We start from the raw sequence: 19,697 nt of genomic DNA, 5'->3' as shown, positions 1-19,697 counted from the left end.
CCGTGATGCGTATAGCTTAATCTGTCAGCCCCATTAGGAATGTAAATTCATGTAGAAATGCGCCAGTGTTTCCAGCGTTTATCGAATTCTGATTTATTGCCTTATCAATATCGGTCTGGGTACCAACAGTGCGATCGTGCTCGGGAAATCGCTATAAAATCGTCGGTATTTTCTCTTATCAATCCGATATTGTAAAGTTATCGATTTCACTGTGCTAAACCCCCTCGTCCCGATTACGACAAGCGGATGACTATGATGAGAATTATAATTTAAAAGTGTTGCTTGGTGTTGCAGAATCACATTTTAACATTAATGGAAAATGTAACAACTACCTTGGGTCTGAGTGAGGGCAAGAATGACACCCATTTGACCAAACTCTTCCGCGCTAACACCCTGAACTTCGCTTGCATGCTTGGCCACGAGGAGTGCAGACTGAATTCTAAGCAACTCTTCGAAGACTTTGCCTTCAAAGGAGTCAAGTAAGCCGTCATCATTGGTGTATAAACTACTAGATACGGCGTGTAATACAAATTTTCTAAGCTAATAACCTATACCTATGAGTAATTTTACATATCAATATCTCCTTATCAAATAATATTCTTAGTCGATAGCCATCATATTACCGTTTTTTATTGAGAAAAAAGATTAAAACTGAAGCACCCATTTGAATATTTAATAATATTATTATTTCAATAATTAATTTCACGGTTCCATGACACAGTGACACAGGACAGTGACAACAGTCATTAAAAGTTATTACATAAAATTGATCTGTAAATTTAACCTAAAGTGACCCATTTTTTTTATCACTTTTCATGAGTTAAAGCTAATGTTATTTTTGATACATTGTTAATTATTTCAATAAATAATGTAGTTATGGTAAGTTAAGCTTTAAAATTTTGTGTTTTACTTTAAGCAAATGAATATGTTTTGTTAATTTCAACAGAATCAATCCAAACCTTCGAGAACACATTTACTGCAATGGTCTACGCGAAGGCAATGCGACTCATTTCGAATTCCTGTGGAACAAATACCTCGTGGATAATGTTATTAATGACAAGGTTGTAATTCTGGGTGCTTTGGGATGTACCAAGGACAAGGACTCGTTGAAAAAGTATGTAGAATATTACTTTGAATTATCATTACTTATCATTCTTATCAATACTTGAAACAGATTTTTTTTTAAAGCCGCAATACTTTCAAACGGAGCACACTCTAGCGTTATGTTAGCAGATATTGACGCAGCAATTATCAGAGAGCTTTATCAGATCCACCAAGAGTATATATATCGAAATATCGGAAAATCATTACGTTTCGCTCTCGATAGGAAGTTTTTCTGACTATTCATTTTTTTAATCGACAAAAATAATCACTTTACGGAGGTACAATAATCATATAAATTTACGGTTAATTTTAAAAATATTTTTCACATTTTCTTTATTATTTTTATGTATCTCTTCTAGGTTAGCATCATGATGATTAATGAAATTTTAATCTGTGATAAGATGTTTAAAGAAATGAGCACATTTAAATCTTGTAAAGAGATTTAGATAAAAATATAATTTAATCATTTGGTAGGAAAGTAATTTGTTTTTAATCAAGTGAGGTTTATTAACATCTTAATTGCTTATACTATGTGATTGATGTTACTGGCATTAATCATCTTATTTATCGCAATTGTTCTGATGTTTTCCAGTAGGCTGTTGAAGTATTTTTTTCCCTAAATATATATATTGACGTTGTGCAAATGCGTAATTATGAGAATACGTGTTTTCGTGTGTGACTTTCAGTTTAAAAAAATATTATTTTGTTTCTCTATTATTATTATGTTTTTTCCGGACTGCATCATCAAATTTAATTGCTGTAAATTCTTCAGAAATAAGGTGTTTCGGATAAATCTTTCCAGTTTTTTTAAATTAATTTTATTGTTAGACGTTGCACAGTTTCAACGGGGAGTAGAGTTGTTTTATAAGCAGCCCCAGCTGATTATAGCGTGTTTCAGATTGTACTGTGCTACAGCGTGGTTATAGCGAATAGAAGGGGTTTAATTTTCCAATGAGAGACTATTTCAGATTCTTAAAAATATGTTAAATATTTACTTATTTTTAACGGCTTTGTCTATTACAATTCCTAAGTATTTAATTATATTTAAAAAAATAATTTGGAAGAGTATAGTGTAGAACAATTTTCATAATGTGCCTTAAAGTCATTTATAATTTTCTAGAAACTTGTGGTACAACATTATTTGATTGAAATAAAACAACTTTATACCACATGAGTTTTCTTCGATATTTAGGGATAGTAAATTGATATAAAAAAGTATTTAAGTATGTTTATATTTTGTTTCAATGAGTTCTGTCATCTTCATTAGATGTGATACTACCATGAAGTAAACGAGAGAAAATCCCGTTGATATAATAATATATTATGAATAATATCGGATAGAGAACAGTGCCTTGTGGTATTCCCATTCGGATCATTTAATAATACCATGTTGTTTATTTTGACATTTTGTGATTGATTTTTATGAAGGTTTTGTGAAACTGGCTATATTCTCCTTGATGTCAAGATTATCTAATTTATTCAATTTTATGTGAATGTATGCGGTATAATTTTTTACTCGGTTCTATAAAAATCCCAATATCAAAGTATTCAATATTAATAATTTTTATTTTCATAGGTTCCTTGGACAGGCCATCATCGATGACTCTCCAATCAGAAGTCACGACTTTATGTCAGCTTTCAACTCCGCCCTTGGAGGAAACCCGGAAAACGTAGAAATTGTTTTCAATTTCTTCAAAGAAAATTTATCCGATGTTGTCAAATAGTAAGTAGTATTTGTGAATCTATTGACCGCCTATAAATTTTACTATATCTAAATAATATATTTGCGTTCCTATTTCTTAACTGTTTATAATTTTGTGAATTGATTTGATTTTTTAATGTTTCGTAGTTATGGTGGGAATCTACAAAATGCCTTCAGTGGAATGATAAGTCGCATGAAGGGAACCCAACTGCAAAGAGTAAGAAACTGCATTTTAACATAATGTTTTTGCAATCCATAAATATAATGTTTTTATGACTACAGTTTGAATTTTTAAATCTTTAGATTACATCGAATGATAGCAATATACAAGTACACATTCATATTCATAAGCATGTATAAAAAATATCACCTTTGGCATGTTTGCAGTACAATACGTCATCATTTGTTTAATGATTTCCTAAATTTCGCATTCAAATGGGGGTAAAATTAATATTGTCTAACAGAAGGTGAATTTTCGCCATCATTAGAGGCCGACCAAAATTGGATTTTCATCTGAAACTGATATCGAATATTTACGTAAACGGTCGGCATTAGGAATAAAAATATAAAAGTATTGTTACCAAGTCATTGTTATATTTAAATTATAACGTCACATAACAATGCATCTGCTTAAAATGAAAAAATAATATTGTTTTATAGTGGAATACATTGATGAGTAAAACCGCAAATTGCAATATTCAATCATAGACTGATCTAAACTACTTCCAAATTGCAATATTCAATCATAGACTGATCTAAACTACTTCCAAATTGCAATATTCAATCATAGACTGATCTAAACTACTTCCAAATTGCAATATTCAATCATAGACTGATCTAAACTACTTCCAAATTGCAATATTCAGTCATAGACTGATCTAAACTACTTCCAAATTGCAATATTCAATCATAGACTGATCTAAACTACTTCCGAATTGCAATATTCAATCATAGACTGATCTAAACTACTTCCGAATTGCAATATTCAATCATAGACTGATCTAAACTACTTCCAAACGAAAGATATGAGATAAGAAAGACAGAAGAAGATTCAGTCGCATGAACTCAGGTCATCGAGCTTAGCCGGGGAAGTGCTCTGACCACTAAGCTAATTCGACCATACCAACTTCGTCGTTTTAAACTGTATTATACTTTGACTAAGAGCCACCAACATTAATAATAATAATAATAATTATGATTTATTGTCTTATTTTTTTTAGTAACATATAGAGATAATGATATCCTCACTGGGATCTCCCGCGCTGAGGGTTTCATTTACATATTATAATTTAATTATAAGAAATTAATATTACAACAAAGTTACACATGAATTTAATTATGAACATATATCATGTGGCATATATATTTTTTTTTAATAATTTTAAAATAAGTAAGATAGTGTTTTTTTGTATAGTTCAGTTTAGTAGATTCTGTTTTAGTCTGTGTTTGATTTCAGTATATTTTCTATTTCAGATCTCCCTATATTAAGTATCCAGCTTTTTATTTGAGATTGAAATGATTTAAATATTTGAAATCATTATGTTAATTTTCTTAACTAATATTGCAAAAAATATGCTTTAAGAAATTAAAGGTAAAGTGGGTAGCTCTAAGTCAAAGTATAATACAGTTTAAAATGATGTAAGTTGATATGGTCAAATTAGTTCAGTAGTCAGAGTTCATCCCCGGCAAGGAAGAGTTCCTGGGTTCTATTCCTAGATGTGACTGAAACTTTCCTATATTTTCCGTTTCACATCATTCGTTTGGGAGTCGTTAATATTGTCTTCAATGAAAATATTATTTATTCCGGAGGTTGTCAAAGACCTTATGACGTATGAGTATAAGTCAACCATATCAAATTTCAAGTATTTTTTGTTCAGATAACAAATTAAAAGGTATCAACAAGTTTTATTTTTTACATGGGTTTTCTTTAACTTTCCAGGTTCTTGCTTTTGTCAGGGGGTCCCCTGAACTGTCTGAAGATGTCGTTAATTCTGCCATAACCGCTGTGGCCAATGCTGGAGTCAACTTCGAGTGGGCAATGTTCCATAAAAGCACTGTCGATTCCTGGTTGGACGCGAAATACGATAGCGCTGGGGCTGCAATAGCATCTTCCCTGGTGTTGGTGTTCGCAATGTTGGCTTTGTTAATCAATAACAACTAACTAAGAATCAGTAACATAATAAACATAAAATTGTAATATACTCTTGATACAAGATAGTGGGCCGCTAATGACTAGAACATAATATCATTAACCAGTTGACTGAGGTGACGTCTCTGACCTTGAGAAAAAATGACAAGCCGAAAAATCCGGTATTTCAAAGTCACCATAGAAGCTGAATACATCAAATAAAAAGTATATTCTATAACAATGTTTAGTGCAAGCGATTCTGGATCTATTCTTTATACAGTTTTTTTGTACGTAAGGTTTTAAAAAAAATTCATAATTTTTGTAAGCAGGTCACTGGTGTCCCATCCATAGTTGAGAGAAAACGAATAAGGGGGTATTTAAAAAGTATATTAAATGTACCTAACTGTTGTCATGTTAATCATTTTTATATAGTCTTAAGGGTTAAAAAATAGGTTTTTAACAAAAGGTACTTACCTATCCTCGATAGGTTATGTTATGTAATAACAAAAGGCATTTTCTCAAGTCTGTGATCTTGCAAGCTGAAATACTGGACTCAACAACACATAGTCTAAACAGTCTAGAAATTATTGAAATGATCTGCACACTAAAAGTTTTCTGCCATGTTGGTTTTACTGAATCGTGATCATCTTAAAAATGGTCATTTGAAATTTTGCTTTAAGATTTCAAAAATTTATTTCTAGATATTACACCACTACATATTTTTTGTAGATAGATATATTTTTATACAAATTAATAAACATATGTATGTAATAAAATAACACTCTTTTCTACTAATCCTAAGCCCCAACCCACATTACTAACTGACGACATGTTCATAATTTCCAGAGTGGTAGATACTCTCGGTATCATCCTGGCGAACAATCAAAAACAAAGAATAGTGTTTGGTGAGCAGATCCAAATGTCCGGGTACTTTCCAAACTCATTCATCTCCTTCCTCTACCCTCTCTCTTAACAACATATTCCACTAACTACGGGCTTGGGACTCTTGTGTAGTGATCATATAAACAAAAACAGAAATTTTACCACATTTTTTTCGTTCATTCGCTTTTATATTATGGTCACATCACTTTCTGCCATTTTACAATTAATTATTATATTATAGGTAAATATTAATAAATCCCACAAATTATGAAAATATTTTTAAGATACAAATGAAAAAAGTTCTTTGTTCAAAACCACATTATATGAATTTATACTCGTCGACTAGTTTTGGTTGATCTCAACCTTCACCAGGACAATAAACATATAAACTAAATTAGAATACAGAGGAAGATTATAAGGTAAACAAAGGAGAAAAAGAAAGCATATAAGAGAGGAAGAGAGCATCAGAGTTAGGCTGGTAGAGGAGTAGGAGTAGGATGGAGGTTACATAGGGAGAAAGGAAAGAACTTTTAAATTTTTATACTATATTTTTGATGAATGTTCAGATCAACCAAAACCAGTTGACTTGTATAAATTCAAATAATGTGGTTTTAAACAAAGAATTTTTTCCATTTGTATAATGTCAAGCCACAAAGTGTTTGCTTTCTTCGGTATTTTAAGATGTTTATTTGTTTTAAGTCAGTAAAAAACGGAATGAAAATACTTTCGAAGTAATAATTTATTAAAATAATGTTTAAGTACACACAATTAAATAATTAACCTATCTATGGTAATAATGGCCTAAATCGATGACGCCTGACGGTTGACTTAATACATCTACGAAGAAAGATATCAATGAATTAAATTTTTTATTCGAAACATCATTATTTAAATTCACACAGTATTTCTTAAAACCACAAAAGATGTTCAAATAGAACCACTTACATCTATTTTATACAAGTAAAACAAAATGGTTTGACTAACTTATACTCCTTAAATATTCATGCGTAACGAGAAGTTAAAACTCTAAGTAAAATCGATTATGTATAGATAAAAGGAGAGAATTTTTAGAACACTTAAAAGTTTTCATTTTTTCTCACGATTTCCATGTGATTTCATAAGAAAAAATAAAATTACTCTAATAGTAATTCGGTGTATCTTTTAATAATTCTAATTTCAAATTACTTCAAAAAGTGTTATATAATACTCATATATACATATTTATTATTATCATTTAGAAAAAAAATTATTTCGGTCTGTTACTCCGGTTCAATGAACACCAGAATTCAGATTTTCTTTGAATTTCAGTGTCATTTTTGAAATTGGAATTGTGTGAAATTTCAGACAAGTGATAAAGTAGGTACCAATAATAAGTGTCATTTTTGAAATTGGAATTGTTGTGTGAAATTTCAGACAAGTGATAAAGTAGGTACCAATAATAAGTGTCATTTTTTAAATTGGAACTGTTGTGTGAAATTTCACACAGGTGGTAAAATAGGTACCAATAATAAGTGTCATTTTTGAAATTGGAACTGTTGTGTGAAATTTCAGACAGGTGGTAAAGTAGGTACCAATAATAAGCGTTATTTTTGAAATTGGAACTGTTGTGTGAAATTTCAGACAAGCGATTAGGTAGGTACCTACCTACCCATAGTAAAATGTTTTAACAGAAAATGATTTTAATTGTATTTTTAAATTGATCTATCACGTCAACTTCAATCTTAATACTAATGCATAAATTACTAAAATAACACTTCATTTCAACTTAATTACTACAAGAAATAACTATTCATATCGTTGGAGATGAAAAAAAATCTATTGAAATTCCAATTTAAATAAAATTAATATGGCTACGCGTTATTTCTCACATTTAGTTCATGCCGTGTTGTTGTATCAGAATTACCGATTCCGGCACAAGTGGTACCCTCACACGACAACAGCGTCAGGGCACGTCCAAATAACGCATTACTAATATTATTACAGAGTGTAGACACTCAATGCGTTATTTGGGCGTGGCCTATGTAACCATATTGCTCGCTATACAATCCCATGCAGACGTCTTTCACGAGACAGATTATATAAATTGTACTTATGAGAGTGGCCTAGATGATACGTGATTTGCCAGCCGAGAGATATTTGAAAATGATGCTGTTCAGATGTATTAGGGAGCTGCTGTAGTCACGCAGCTGTCAGCTGTCAATGTGACAGATCCCGCACTTTGATATGATATTCCGTGTTTACTCCCCCCCCCCTATGCTAGGGAGGCCCAAGGAAGATTATTGCTTCGGTGCGAGAATACAACATATTTATATAGGACATGCGAAAAAACCACATTGAGAATATGGATGGCTTAGAATTAATATTATATCTCCATAAAATGTAATGTTGAGAAAACTGAGTTTGAAGATTTGCAAACCTAGAAACATTAGATTTTGTGATATAAAAATAAGTTTTTAGTTACATATTACAGTATCTGTATATTGACATGGTCTTTCATTTATCACATGGATAAATATATTTTATATTTAGTAAGGAGATGCAATATTTTTGCTCATAAACACATTGCTTGGAAGATTTACAATATATGTATTTTAATATATCTTTGGGATGGTAGGTTTAGGAGATTCATTATTTGAACGCAAAAAAAAATAGGCTATCTTTGGTACATTTCAGTACTAAACTCATTTTCGACCAAAATTGAGATACAATAATTAAACTATAAGCCATCGATTTAGCATTGCATAAGACTAGCATAAAAGTTTTTACCAAATATGAATTTAATTGCATGTTTTTCCATCTCCCCTGACATAAACAGTTGTTTTCTATAGTACATACCTAATTAAGTTGAATCGAAGTGTACGAAGGAGTAGGAGAATTTCACTAATAAGAGTGAACATTATGATTTAAATAAGAAGTGTGTGCCAGAACACACATCTGTGGCGTTATATCTCTTTATGATACCCTCTGAAGACGTTACGGTTAGTTATTTGGAAGGTCAACTCTTTCAAAAGAATTTGAAAAGCATTACAAATGCTTTTTTGGTATTTTTGTTAGTTCTCCTTGGGTAAAGATTTCATAAAATTTGGTCCATTTTTCTCCATTTCCTCATCAGCTTGAGAGTGTCACGTTCTTCAACCAGACCACGATCTTCTCGTAATTTCTATTCATCCACACAACATTGGCTTCTGTCCTCTCTACTGCTTGGTCAATGGTCCTTCCTAGCTCTCCCTTGCGCTCCTTCGCAAACTTTCTCAACTGTAGAAGAAAAAATATTATAGTTTGTAATCTTCAGATAAAATATCGTCTAAATAATATATACATTAAGTATAAAGATAATATTGCCCATACGCCTTCAATTATACTTGTGCAAATACACTTGAATGTGCGTGCGACGATCATTGCACAAGTGTAATCAAGATTTCAAACTAGCAAAAGTTTAAAAAAAGTTTGAATTTTCAGTCTTTGATTATCAATTTTCAAAGGCGGCAATAGGTTTTTAATCTATTAATCATTCTCTTCTATTCCATCAGTCATACAGTGCATTATTTTCTGCTCTTCTGCCTTTTTTGAATAGTTAACAACAGTGCAATGGAAGTCGAAGCGTTGCCAGTGGGACTGAATGGAAAAAAATTGTGGCATCAAGTAGCACAACCACCTTCGTATTATGTTGTTCGCCAGAACTGTCAATTGTGCAAGTAAGTTGGATCAAGTATAATTGACGAGTATACTTGATGGTGTTTGGCCGGCCGTTGGAAATGACATAATAGATTATGCCGTTGGAAATGACATTGGATGTGATAATAGAGTTTTTGAGAAGACCCGAGGCTAAAAATCAAGTAGGTATATCATATCAACGCAAATGGCCTTGAGGCGAATTGAAGAAAAATGAATGCGGTGAAAACTAGATAAGATATTTGACGGTTGGAAATTTTTGAGAAATCATTGCTTGGTTCTAGGTAGGAATTATGTAGTACGTTTTTGCTAGTCTTACTTCTTCTAATTCGTGCTGAGCGTTCAGTTTTCTTGTGGAATACTTCACTATGGTGTTGAGATTTGATGCTGTTGGTCCCAAGCTGTAAATAGATAAATTAAATATGATAATAGATATGTGTATAAATAAAATATGTTAGTAAGTAAATTAAGAAGAAAAAGTGTGGACGTGATCATCCAATTAAAATTATCCATGTGAGTGTACCTTTTGCAGAAACCGCAAAAAATCAACTAGAGAGGAATTTCACAACCTTCCACCAGGAATCAAACAAAAAATAACTACTTAATACACGGGGTTGAACCATAGAAGTCGCTGAAAACCCTCTATCCAAGATTCTTTTTTATATTTCTTCTTAAATTATATATAATATATATAGGGTTTTAATCGGCGATTCTTGGGCATGTTTGGAGTACAAAACGTAGATCTCATTTTGCTATCCGCTGATATATTTTTCAATTTAAGCCTACTACAAAAATATGTTTCTATCACATGTCGCCACTGATTGCACAGCTGCGCGTTGCAAAGGAATCACATGCTGCTGGAATGAGACGGAATAAGTACGTATCACGTGGTTCCATGATAACTCAACAGAGTGACAATTCAACACACTTTTAAAAAGTGATATAAAGTCATTAGAAACAATGAAAAAAAAATCTTTTTAACCTAACCTAACCTACTTAATCCAGTTAATAATGTTTTTGTTTCATCACTTTCCATGACTTTATATAATTTTTTAAAGATGTGATGAATTATCATTATGATGATTTATCCGGTCACCGTATCACGTGACCCGCTAGGCTGCACCCAACTACTCAGCTGCAACGTGTTATGAAAAAAAAAAGTTTTTACTTGATAAAAAATATCATCTGACACCAAAATTAAATCTACATTTTTTACTTCAACTATGCTCAGGAATCTCTGGAAAATCCTTCGGGTACGTGCTACGTACACCCTGTATATAGTAACTTAATAACACTTGTTAACAAAGGGAGTCAAAATACAACCTGTAATAGCTAATCCCAAGTCACAATGTGAGCTACCGTGCTCGGGATGAATGACTTTGGGGAACCGTGCCACCGAGATACAGACTCGGCGAGATACTTATCCCAACACTCGAGGTTCTGCTAGAGTAGACTTTCTATTTCTCTAGATACTCATGGGACCAAAAATGGATCATTCAGACAAACAAAAAACTCGGGGCCTTTGAGGAACCTAGAGAGGGGAAAGCTGATGTCTCATCGGTGGACTCTTCCCTCTTGGGGCTTCCGGGGCACCAAGAGGGAGTGGAAAGAAGAGGTGAGACCACCACAGCGGACTCTTACCTACACCGTGATGATTTAAGTGGAACCCTCATGGGATCTGAGAATAAATTCAAAGGAATGGGGTGAAATGGGAGATAGTTCACGGGAAATATCCGTGTACCGTCTCCGCTAATAAATAAAAAATTACAATAAATGACACTCACTAAGTTTTCATCTTGGTCCAATTTTCCCGAATCCATGAGAAGGCAATGGGTTGACCAATGACAGAGTTGGAAACTGCTCCGAACACCCGATAGACGTCCTGTTTGCGGATTCCGGAATCATTTCGACAAGATTGGTCCAGGTATCTGTGGAAAAAAATAAACAATATATGTATAAAATTTTACTAAGACACGTGCTTTAAGGCCCCGTAGTAAGCGTTTAAAGATGGTTTGACAGGGAGATATGTAAATACAAAAGTTAGAGGGAGCGTGCTAATATTAAAAAAAGGATTATAATTAAGCAAAAATTGTGAAAATATTTAATAAAACACAACTCATTTGAAAAAAGAGCAAAAATCATTAGTTCTTAATGCATTAGTTGCATTTAAAGATACACTGTGATTTTTTTCATGCCTATTACACATTAAATAACAGAAAAAAATGTTTTTTTAATCATTTTTGGAGCTTACTTTGCGATTGTTTTCTATCGAGGGAATTTCAAATAATTAACGTTTCAGCATAACAAATGTACAGAAATTATCTTCAAAAATAAATTATTTTTTTCGGAACTTAAAAACTTTAAAGAAGATTAGAGAAACTTGTTATAAATCGGTAGAAATTGGGAATTCGGGGGCTTAGTTAAAAGATAATTCCAGAAAAAATCTGTTTTTAAAATATACCATTACCTGGAACATCCCTAATATCTTTGTTCATGTTATTTCATTCTTTTTCTCACCGCTTTTCCTCTATAAGTCAAAACCGTCCAAGCCACCATTTCAAATTGACAAATTATGTGTTTAATATTTACCTAAACCTCACTTCATGAACCCGGGAACACCTGCTAAGTCACAAGATGTAGATAATCACTTAGGGTACCTTAGTTATGCAATGAATTGTTCCCCAGTGAATCCAACAACTCTTTTACTCTGACAAATAAATGCTTATGAAAGATTTAGCAATTGTGTTATGCGTTTTCCAAAACTTACCTCTATTTGTGATATGTCGCAATATCAACAATATTTTGGATGTCAATCCAGTCGATATTTGGCCACCAAAACGTATGCAGGTATATTGAAGATATGTACAAAAACAGATATGTATATAGAAAAATCTACTCAAAATATGTTAGCTTGCTTATTCTTAGAAACGAAATTACAAACATTTTTAGTTCTGCTCGGTGAATTGTAAGCGGAAGCTGCAGAGCCATCTGTGTTTCCCCACAAGCAATGAGTTTTAGATCGGCGCGGGACTATTTGGCTCGTTGGCTCTGCCGTGTTTGTCCAGCTTTATAATTGATAAAATTACCTGAAAAGCAACCAGGGCAGTCGCGTGCAACCCAGCGAGGTCAGAAGGAGTTCCCTCTCAGAGCCGGTCTGGGAACGCGCAAACCTCTCCCGGACAAAGTTCCACTGCGTCTCTCCGCCCACCCTCACGGCCGTGCAGTATACCGTGTTGCGAAGGTTTGGAGATATCCTGCAGAATTATTATATTTCGATCAGTTTAAAGGCAGAATTTCAATTGCTTTTTAACCCTTAAATGTACGACTTTTTAGACTCACGGATTGTGAACATCAGGATTCGGCGTCATCATCCAGTTATGGAACTGAGTAACGGCCTGAGTAACGCAGTCATCATGCTCCAGTAAACAGGCTATGTTGATGATGTCAATTCTCTTGTATATGGTCAGCATGGAGTCATCGGAGTTGTCAGTGAAGCCGACATCTTTGTACACGTCGCTGATGAGGCTGAGAAGGTATTTCTGAAAGCAATATATTTAATGTTTCAAAGGCAATCAGAGGCAGTCTCTCCTTCAATGGAAGTAATGTTCCCAACATGCCTTCCACAACTGCTGACCCTGTACAAATTACAAGTGTACCCCACTGTTGAATTTGGCAGCCACCTCTGGTCTAGAGCCCCAAAATACGTGAAAAGAACCCTTGACTCTGTGCGGAAACGGGGGGTCCGTTTTATGGATTCCCCTATCTTAGTAAGTTGATTTGCAATTTTTAGGGCACAGGCGTCAGGTAGGTATGCTGTTCTTGTTCTACCGGTATTACAATGGTAGATGCTCAGGTATCAGGCCTACAGAAATTGCTTTAAAGTGAAAAATCTCCTACTAACGAACCCTTTTTCGGAATTGGTTTTTTTCTATAATGTGGCAAATTAAGTTGTTTAGAAAATGATCGGAAAATATTTTAATATTTGCATCTGAATTTCACAAAATAAAATAAAACACGCTTTTGGTTTTTTTTACATTTTTGCAGGCGGCTGGTTTTAAGTAGGAATTTCAACCTTACCATCATCTATATAAGGAATGTTATTGCTAGTTACCCGATTCCGAATGTTACCTTGTCTTAATATTAACTTCTCGACATGGACGTTTTCGTCTGATTTTCGTAAAATAAAACAAAAAGACATGGTATTGTGTCTCTGAACTTTCATACATAAATATACCTATTTATTACACGGTTTTACACCCTTCGTCCCTCACATTGTTTATCTTTACATTTTCAAAGATTCATCGAAGTTTAAAGATTTGTCTTTTACCTTATACTCAAGATAGTGTGGTCCCTTGGCCAGCATCCCGTCCAGATATCCGAGTCCCACCAGCCCAGCTTTCCAAGGAACATACTCCCTCTCCTGTACCAGGTACTTGGTGACCTCCAAAGCCGTGGTGTAGTCCAGTTTCCCTCCCAAGGCCAGGTTCAGAGCGTCGTCCAATATCTGCGCCCTGTTAGAGGGGGGGATCTCTTGGAAGGTGCTTGCATCGTTCAGGTACTGGATGATAAGTCGCCAGTTGTGTTCATCATAGTTCACTCTGTAGAATCCTGATGATATCGTAAAAATACACTTGAAACTCAATTGATTAAATATTTTACACAGTGTTTTTAACTATCTCAAATCGACTTTATCTGATTATTTTGGAATTTTTTTTAAATGAACCGATTTATATATAGAAAAAATTAAAATGAAAAGAAAGAAATGAAAGTCTATAATATTAATACTACTCGATCTGTTTATTTGTGTTTCTCCATTTTATCTGTTTTGCTAAAATTTTTCCAATTCTGATCGTTGTATTAAAACAGTGTAATTTTAATATTTTCTTTCATAATTATTGATTTAAAAAACCATCTTAAACCGCACACCCCGAAACGATTCCAACTGGCTACAACGCCATTGTGACATAGAAACCGCTAATGATGGTAAGACAGCTGTCATCAACTTTACTCGGCGTGATGTCAACGTCGCCGAATTCACGAATCAAAACAAACATGTCGTTTTGGCAGCAAATCAAAAATGGCACATTTTAAATCGTTATAGATAATTTAATTCATCAAAATATGAGTTTTAGATAAAATACGGAAATTAGGTACCTGTCTGTTGGATGTTGAAAATGACCCAGTCGTCCTTCATAGCCGCTTCCTTGTTATTGAATTGAAGTTCCTTCTGCCCCTTCATCCATTTCTCCGGCTTGGTGTTGACAAAGTCCAGTTTGCTCCTGGTGGTATAGGTTATTGGCACCCACCACAGTTGTTGGTCTCGGGACCTCATGGCTTTCATCGCAGCCGTCTCGTTCTTGGCGAGCATAAATCTTTCCTGAATTTGGATAGGAAATAATACGATTAAGGTTTCTTTCCAATCTTGAATATACAAAACAATGTTTAGTTGGAATCTTTCCAAATATCGCCATGACAACTTTAAAATAGCTTGAATCAAATTGCTCACACTTATATTGTAATTTCACATATAAATATAAACTTTAAATTACATAATTTTAACTCCTTACGCTAATTTGTTCGGTTTTGGGAACTAACAGCTTTTACCCATAGAGTCAATTTGTTGGCTTTTACAACTCATATGATTTCATAGAAATCGTTGTCTCCCTTCTAACTTCGTCTTCTGTCTTAGTCTAACTATAGCAGTTAGAAATATGAACTAAACGGTGTTGGAAAGAAAAACTATCAAACTTTATATTCAAATGTAGAAGTTAACCATATGAGAATTAACACGTACACCTCTATGAAATCAAAGGTTCCGTCGTTTATGAAACTTTGGTAATTTTTTATTAATTATTTTTGTATGAAACGAGAGATGAGGTGGCAGTGATGTTATATTATACGGATACTTTCTGACAGCATCTCCAAGAAATATAATGGTCAATATACCAGACGCCTGAAAGGTCAAGAAATAAATTAATTATTAACGGTTAAGGAAGATCCTTTGACCACTCCAGCCGGACTGTTTTGACCCATCGCAATGGAAGGGAATGATTCATACATCCGTCACTCCTGGACGTACAGGCCCACAAATTCCTACCTACCCCTCATATCTTTTTCCTTCACAGAACTTCCTCTCCTTCCTATACATGTACCTATAAGTTATCGATATATATTGTGAATAGTCACCTGATTCAACGTGACGTCTCCCGTCACATAGTCCCTCTTCACGTTGATGACAGGGAAGCCGGTCTGAAGGGTCCAGGTTTCCATGATGCTCTTGACCGACATGGTATCGTCGAAGACTTCGTCTTTCCTAGCCTGCAGAGTAAGGGCCTCCCACAGATCGTTCTGCTCCGAGCTTTGGTACTCCTTACTCTTCAGATAGTTTGTGATTCCCGAAGTAAACACGTCAGTCGTCAGGAAGTGGTTCATCATTCGGATTATTGCGGCTCCTGAGGAAAAGCAGTTTTTGCGTGACAATTTTGATGTCTTGAAAATAAGATGACTTGACAAAATGTTAAAAAGTTTAAATGTTTTTTTTAACCCCGAGAGTGTTTTAGAGAGATATTTCTCTCAGCCGGACACGGACTAGAAAAAATCGTGCTATCGCATTATTTTATAACGGTGAGGTACGTGATTCAAACAGTGATAAAAAGAGAGAATACCACGCTTTGCACTTGTATTTAAAAGTTTACCATATACGCTCCTAGAAATATGAAATTATTCTTTGAAACAACATTTAGTATTCGAAAAAAATTTAATAATAATTTTTTTGTGTAAAACGAAAAAAAGTGACTTGACAATAATAACCCCTTTGTCTAATTAAATACGTTTTTTTAATTCCAGTTTAGACGATAAAAACCATTGGCAAGCGACTTTAAAAACTCTATTTATGTCTGCACAAAAAATTTAATATTTTAATTGCAAATGTAGATTTGTTATACTAAAAACTGAAAGAGTTTTTCGTCTGCTTTCGAAACCCGTTTTTATTTTAAAAGACATTCAAAAACAGCGAATTTATTTAAAAATGAATGTCAAGCGGAAATATTTAATAACATGATATTATTTTGTTGAGGTTGGAGGGGAACTTTTAATAATTTACATGGAGGAATTCCATCGTAATGAGAATAATGAAACCCATTTTAAACATAATTTCAGTTTTTTTCTGATTGGACCTTCAGTACTGAAAATAGACGTGATTGTCTGCAACCGGTCAGAAAAAAAACTGGAATGATGTTTTAATTCAGTTTCATCATACTTACAAGTCTAAGTCAAATTGTAACCAGCTCAAAACAAACAATTTTAATCTTATCACCTGAAATATTTTTTGATTTACCTATTTTAAAAAATTATTTTGAGAAACACTGGTTAGTCTTAAAGTTTTACAAACATTGAAATATCTGCCATAAAAAAAATTTATTGCTAAATTCAATCAAAGGCTACAGCACTCGGTTTTATGGTAAAGTAACTGAAAACACAGCTCCCGAAACCTTATCGTTTGAGGATAAATACAAAATACATTTTGTTATATAAGTATTTTCATTAAAAAGGAAACGTTTACAATAATGCCGCTGCAAAAACGTAAATATGGATAATTCCTGTGAAAGCGATAAATTTTTCATTAGGAATATTGCTAAACCGTTTTGAATATACACCCCCAATAACCAAACACATTAATTTGTAATTTGTAACAATCCAATTAGTGCGCGCACATTAAATATTTTACTTCATGTGAATTGCTATGTTATCTTGTGTTGTCAGTGTTTTTATACCTTTGCAAACTAAAACGCAGTATTTCATTATTGTAGGATATATTTAACAAATTATCCAATAAAATACAAAACTAATAATTGACGTCATGTTATGCAAACACATTCATTGACGACCAAGTAAATTATTTTTGACGGTTTTGTGTTATTTCACAATTTATTAATTTAAAATAATATTTTGTATATTTGTGGCACGTTCCAGATTGAAAGATACTCTCAGTATCGCCCTGGTGTGAACACCATTCAGAATTGAAACGTTGCTTTAAATGGCCTTAGCCTTATTTGGTGACCAGATCTGGAGAGCCAGGAACTTTCCCACCTTCCACTTCCTTCACCTCCCCACTACCTTCAACTTCACAACAAACCCCAATTGGGGATGCCATAGTCTCACTGACTCTAGACAGGGAGAGCAGTTGGTACTCCTGTGCGGTTTTCACATTTTAAAAAAAAATCACCTCAGAATATTAAAAAGCTTGTTAAAAAAAAAATTCAGTGTAAATATCTTCTTTACCGTACGACTTTAATAGCCACGAGCCATAAATATTTTTGCAATGTTTACCTTTGCCATAAGAAATTCTGTCGAATATTTCATTGATTTCATCCGGGTTTCCGACTTCGACAGATATTTGATGTGATGACGTCAGGGCGTCCAATCCAAATACGTTTTGCACTTCGTGAAGTACAAACTGATCCATGGCTTTCCAAGACTTCTCTATCTGTAATGGAAAAGAAATGTTACAGAGTTAGTGTTTTGCGTATAACCGAAATATGTAATACAGAGTTGGTAACTTAAACTTTATTTTATTCAAAATACCAATATCCAATGAATATACCTACTTTCGCGATGGTTATATTTAACCATCACAAATGAAGGCAGTTTTTTTTCATGTACATTAGCTCCACAAGAGAGGCACTGAGTAAAAAAAAAAATGTCAGAGGGTATTTTTTGGGAAATGAATGAATAGAAGTTCTGGGAAGGAAAAAAGGTACCTACGAGGGTTGGTAGGAATCTGGGGGTCAATGGGCCCAGGAGTGACGGACGTGTGGATTCATCTGATGATGTGTCGAGAGCGTTCGGCTGGGGGAGTCAAAAATTCTCCATCAACTAGTGTCTCCCGATCTGGCTCGCCATTCCGTAGGTAAGCAAACGCATCCAACGTCAAGACCTCGACAAACCTCACTGCATGAACCCGGACACCCCTGCTAAGTCGCCAAACGTAGCGAACCACTTGGGGTGATCTATGGAAGGTGTTGGTTATCCAATACATGGTTGCCGGGGCAGCGGTACCTATACCCACCTGCCAAATAATCTATACAAATAAAAGACAATGTCGAAGAAGTCAGTGATGCCGAAGAAGACTTAACGCATTATCTCGGCACTGGAATGAGATATGGAGTCGAATTAAAGTTTATATAATGTAGTTTTTTTAACAGTAACAATGAAGATTTTATGAAACTATATATAGAAGTGAATTGTAGAAAAAGTTAGAGATGCCCGAGGAAGACATGGCTCGACCAGGTGAATCAGATACTTATGTTTGATAAAATTAGGCATACGTGATGAACAAAGATAATGGTAAAGGAGGATTGTGTGTCTTGGAAGAGAATGTTAGAAGAAGACGGGGATGCCTGAGCAAATATAAAATACTTTTTAGGCACACTAAAATTTATAACCTCAAAAGCATTCATAAACCCGGGAAACGTTGGGTACACGTCAGCTTGTATTGTATATTTTTATTGTGGAATAACTTATTGAGTAAAACCTCAAATTTATTATTAAATTAAGCATTGTAAAATATTAACATGCGACCGACTCGTTTTCAGATTTTCTATTCGAAATTTTTCGTTTGAGAATTGTTAATATTATTGAAGACAATATTAGTGATTTCTAAACGAAAATCTGAAACAGAAAAATCAGAAAAGGAAACGGGTCACATCTGTGACCGTTTCCTTTTTTTTTTTTTTTTTTAGATTTTTCTGTTCAATTTTCAATATTTAAATATTACAATTTGAGGTTTTGCTCAATAAAGTCATTCCGAAAAATAAATGTTAATATTATCTTCAATGATTAAAGATATTATTGTAGTTGAAGTTAATAAGTTCAAGAGCGTAGGGAGTGTGGCGAACCCATCGCTCAGGGAGTGGAAACACGACCTGCAATAGCCATCCCAAGCTAAGGTGTGAGATACCGTGCTCAGGGCTGAATGACACTGGGGAACAGTGTCACGAACGGTTCCTCCGAGACACAAGGTCGCATCTCGGAGTATACAGACCTTACCCCAGCATTCGGGGCTCTGCTGGGGTGGACCTTTTATTTCCCTAGATACTCGTGGGACCAAATATGGACTGTAAAAACAAAAACCAAAACAACACTGACGAGGGACCTTTAAGGAACCTAGGGGGAGTGGAAGGAGGAGTTGAGGCCGCCTCGGTGGACTCA

The 19,697-nt window shown here is 34.1% G+C and overlaps 2 protein-coding genes across 3 annotated transcripts in view; one reads left to right on the top strand and one right to left on the bottom strand.

Moving 5' to 3' along the window:
- Positions 1–5,636, top strand: part of LOC149422885 (membrane alanyl aminopeptidase-like) — a 39,333-nt gene extending 33,697 nt beyond the window's left edge. The window contains exons 20-24 of the mRNA XM_089633018.1: positions 295–479; positions 947–1,114; positions 2,681–2,827; positions 2,954–3,023; positions 4,746–5,636. Coding sequence (XP_089489144.1) covers positions 295–479; positions 947–1,114; positions 2,681–2,827; positions 2,954–3,023; positions 4,746–4,967 — 792 coding nt within the window. The 3' untranslated portion in view covers positions 4,968–5,636. The remainder of the gene's footprint in view (positions 1–294; positions 480–946; positions 1,115–2,680; positions 2,828–2,953; positions 3,024–4,745) is intronic.
- Positions 5,637–6,580: 944 nt separating this feature from the next.
- superdeath (Suppressor of ER stress-induced death) overlaps positions 6,581–19,697 on the bottom strand; it is an 87,312-nt gene continuing 74,195 nt past the window's right edge. For both annotated transcript variants that reach the window (XM_089632328.1, XM_089632329.1), the window contains 9 exons: positions 17,817–17,973; positions 15,675–15,940; positions 14,643–14,865; positions 13,816–14,096; positions 12,828–13,027; positions 12,575–12,742; positions 11,273–11,416; positions 9,808–9,889; positions 6,581–9,071 (listed from right to left, as the gene is read on the bottom strand). In XM_089632328.1, coding sequence (XP_089488454.1) covers positions 8,925–9,071; positions 9,808–9,889; positions 11,273–11,416; positions 12,575–12,742; positions 12,828–13,027; positions 13,816–14,096; positions 14,643–14,865; positions 15,675–15,940; positions 17,817–17,973 — 1,668 coding nt within the window. In that variant the 3' untranslated portion in view covers positions 6,581–8,924. The remainder of the gene's footprint in view (positions 9,072–9,807; positions 9,890–11,272; positions 11,417–12,574; positions 12,743–12,827; positions 13,028–13,815; positions 14,097–14,642; positions 14,866–15,674; positions 15,941–17,816; positions 17,974–19,697) is intronic.

The sequence above is a fragment of the Hesperophylax consimilis genome, chromosome 6, assembly GCF_061612785.1.
Source record: "Hesperophylax consimilis isolate HC1 chromosome 6, BYU_Hcon_1.0, whole genome shotgun sequence".
NCBI lineage: Eukaryota > Metazoa > Arthropoda > Insecta > Trichoptera > Limnephilidae > Hesperophylax > Hesperophylax consimilis.
The sequence above is the reverse complement of the archived record's forward strand: the minus strand, read 5'-3'. Positions and strand labels throughout refer to the sequence as shown.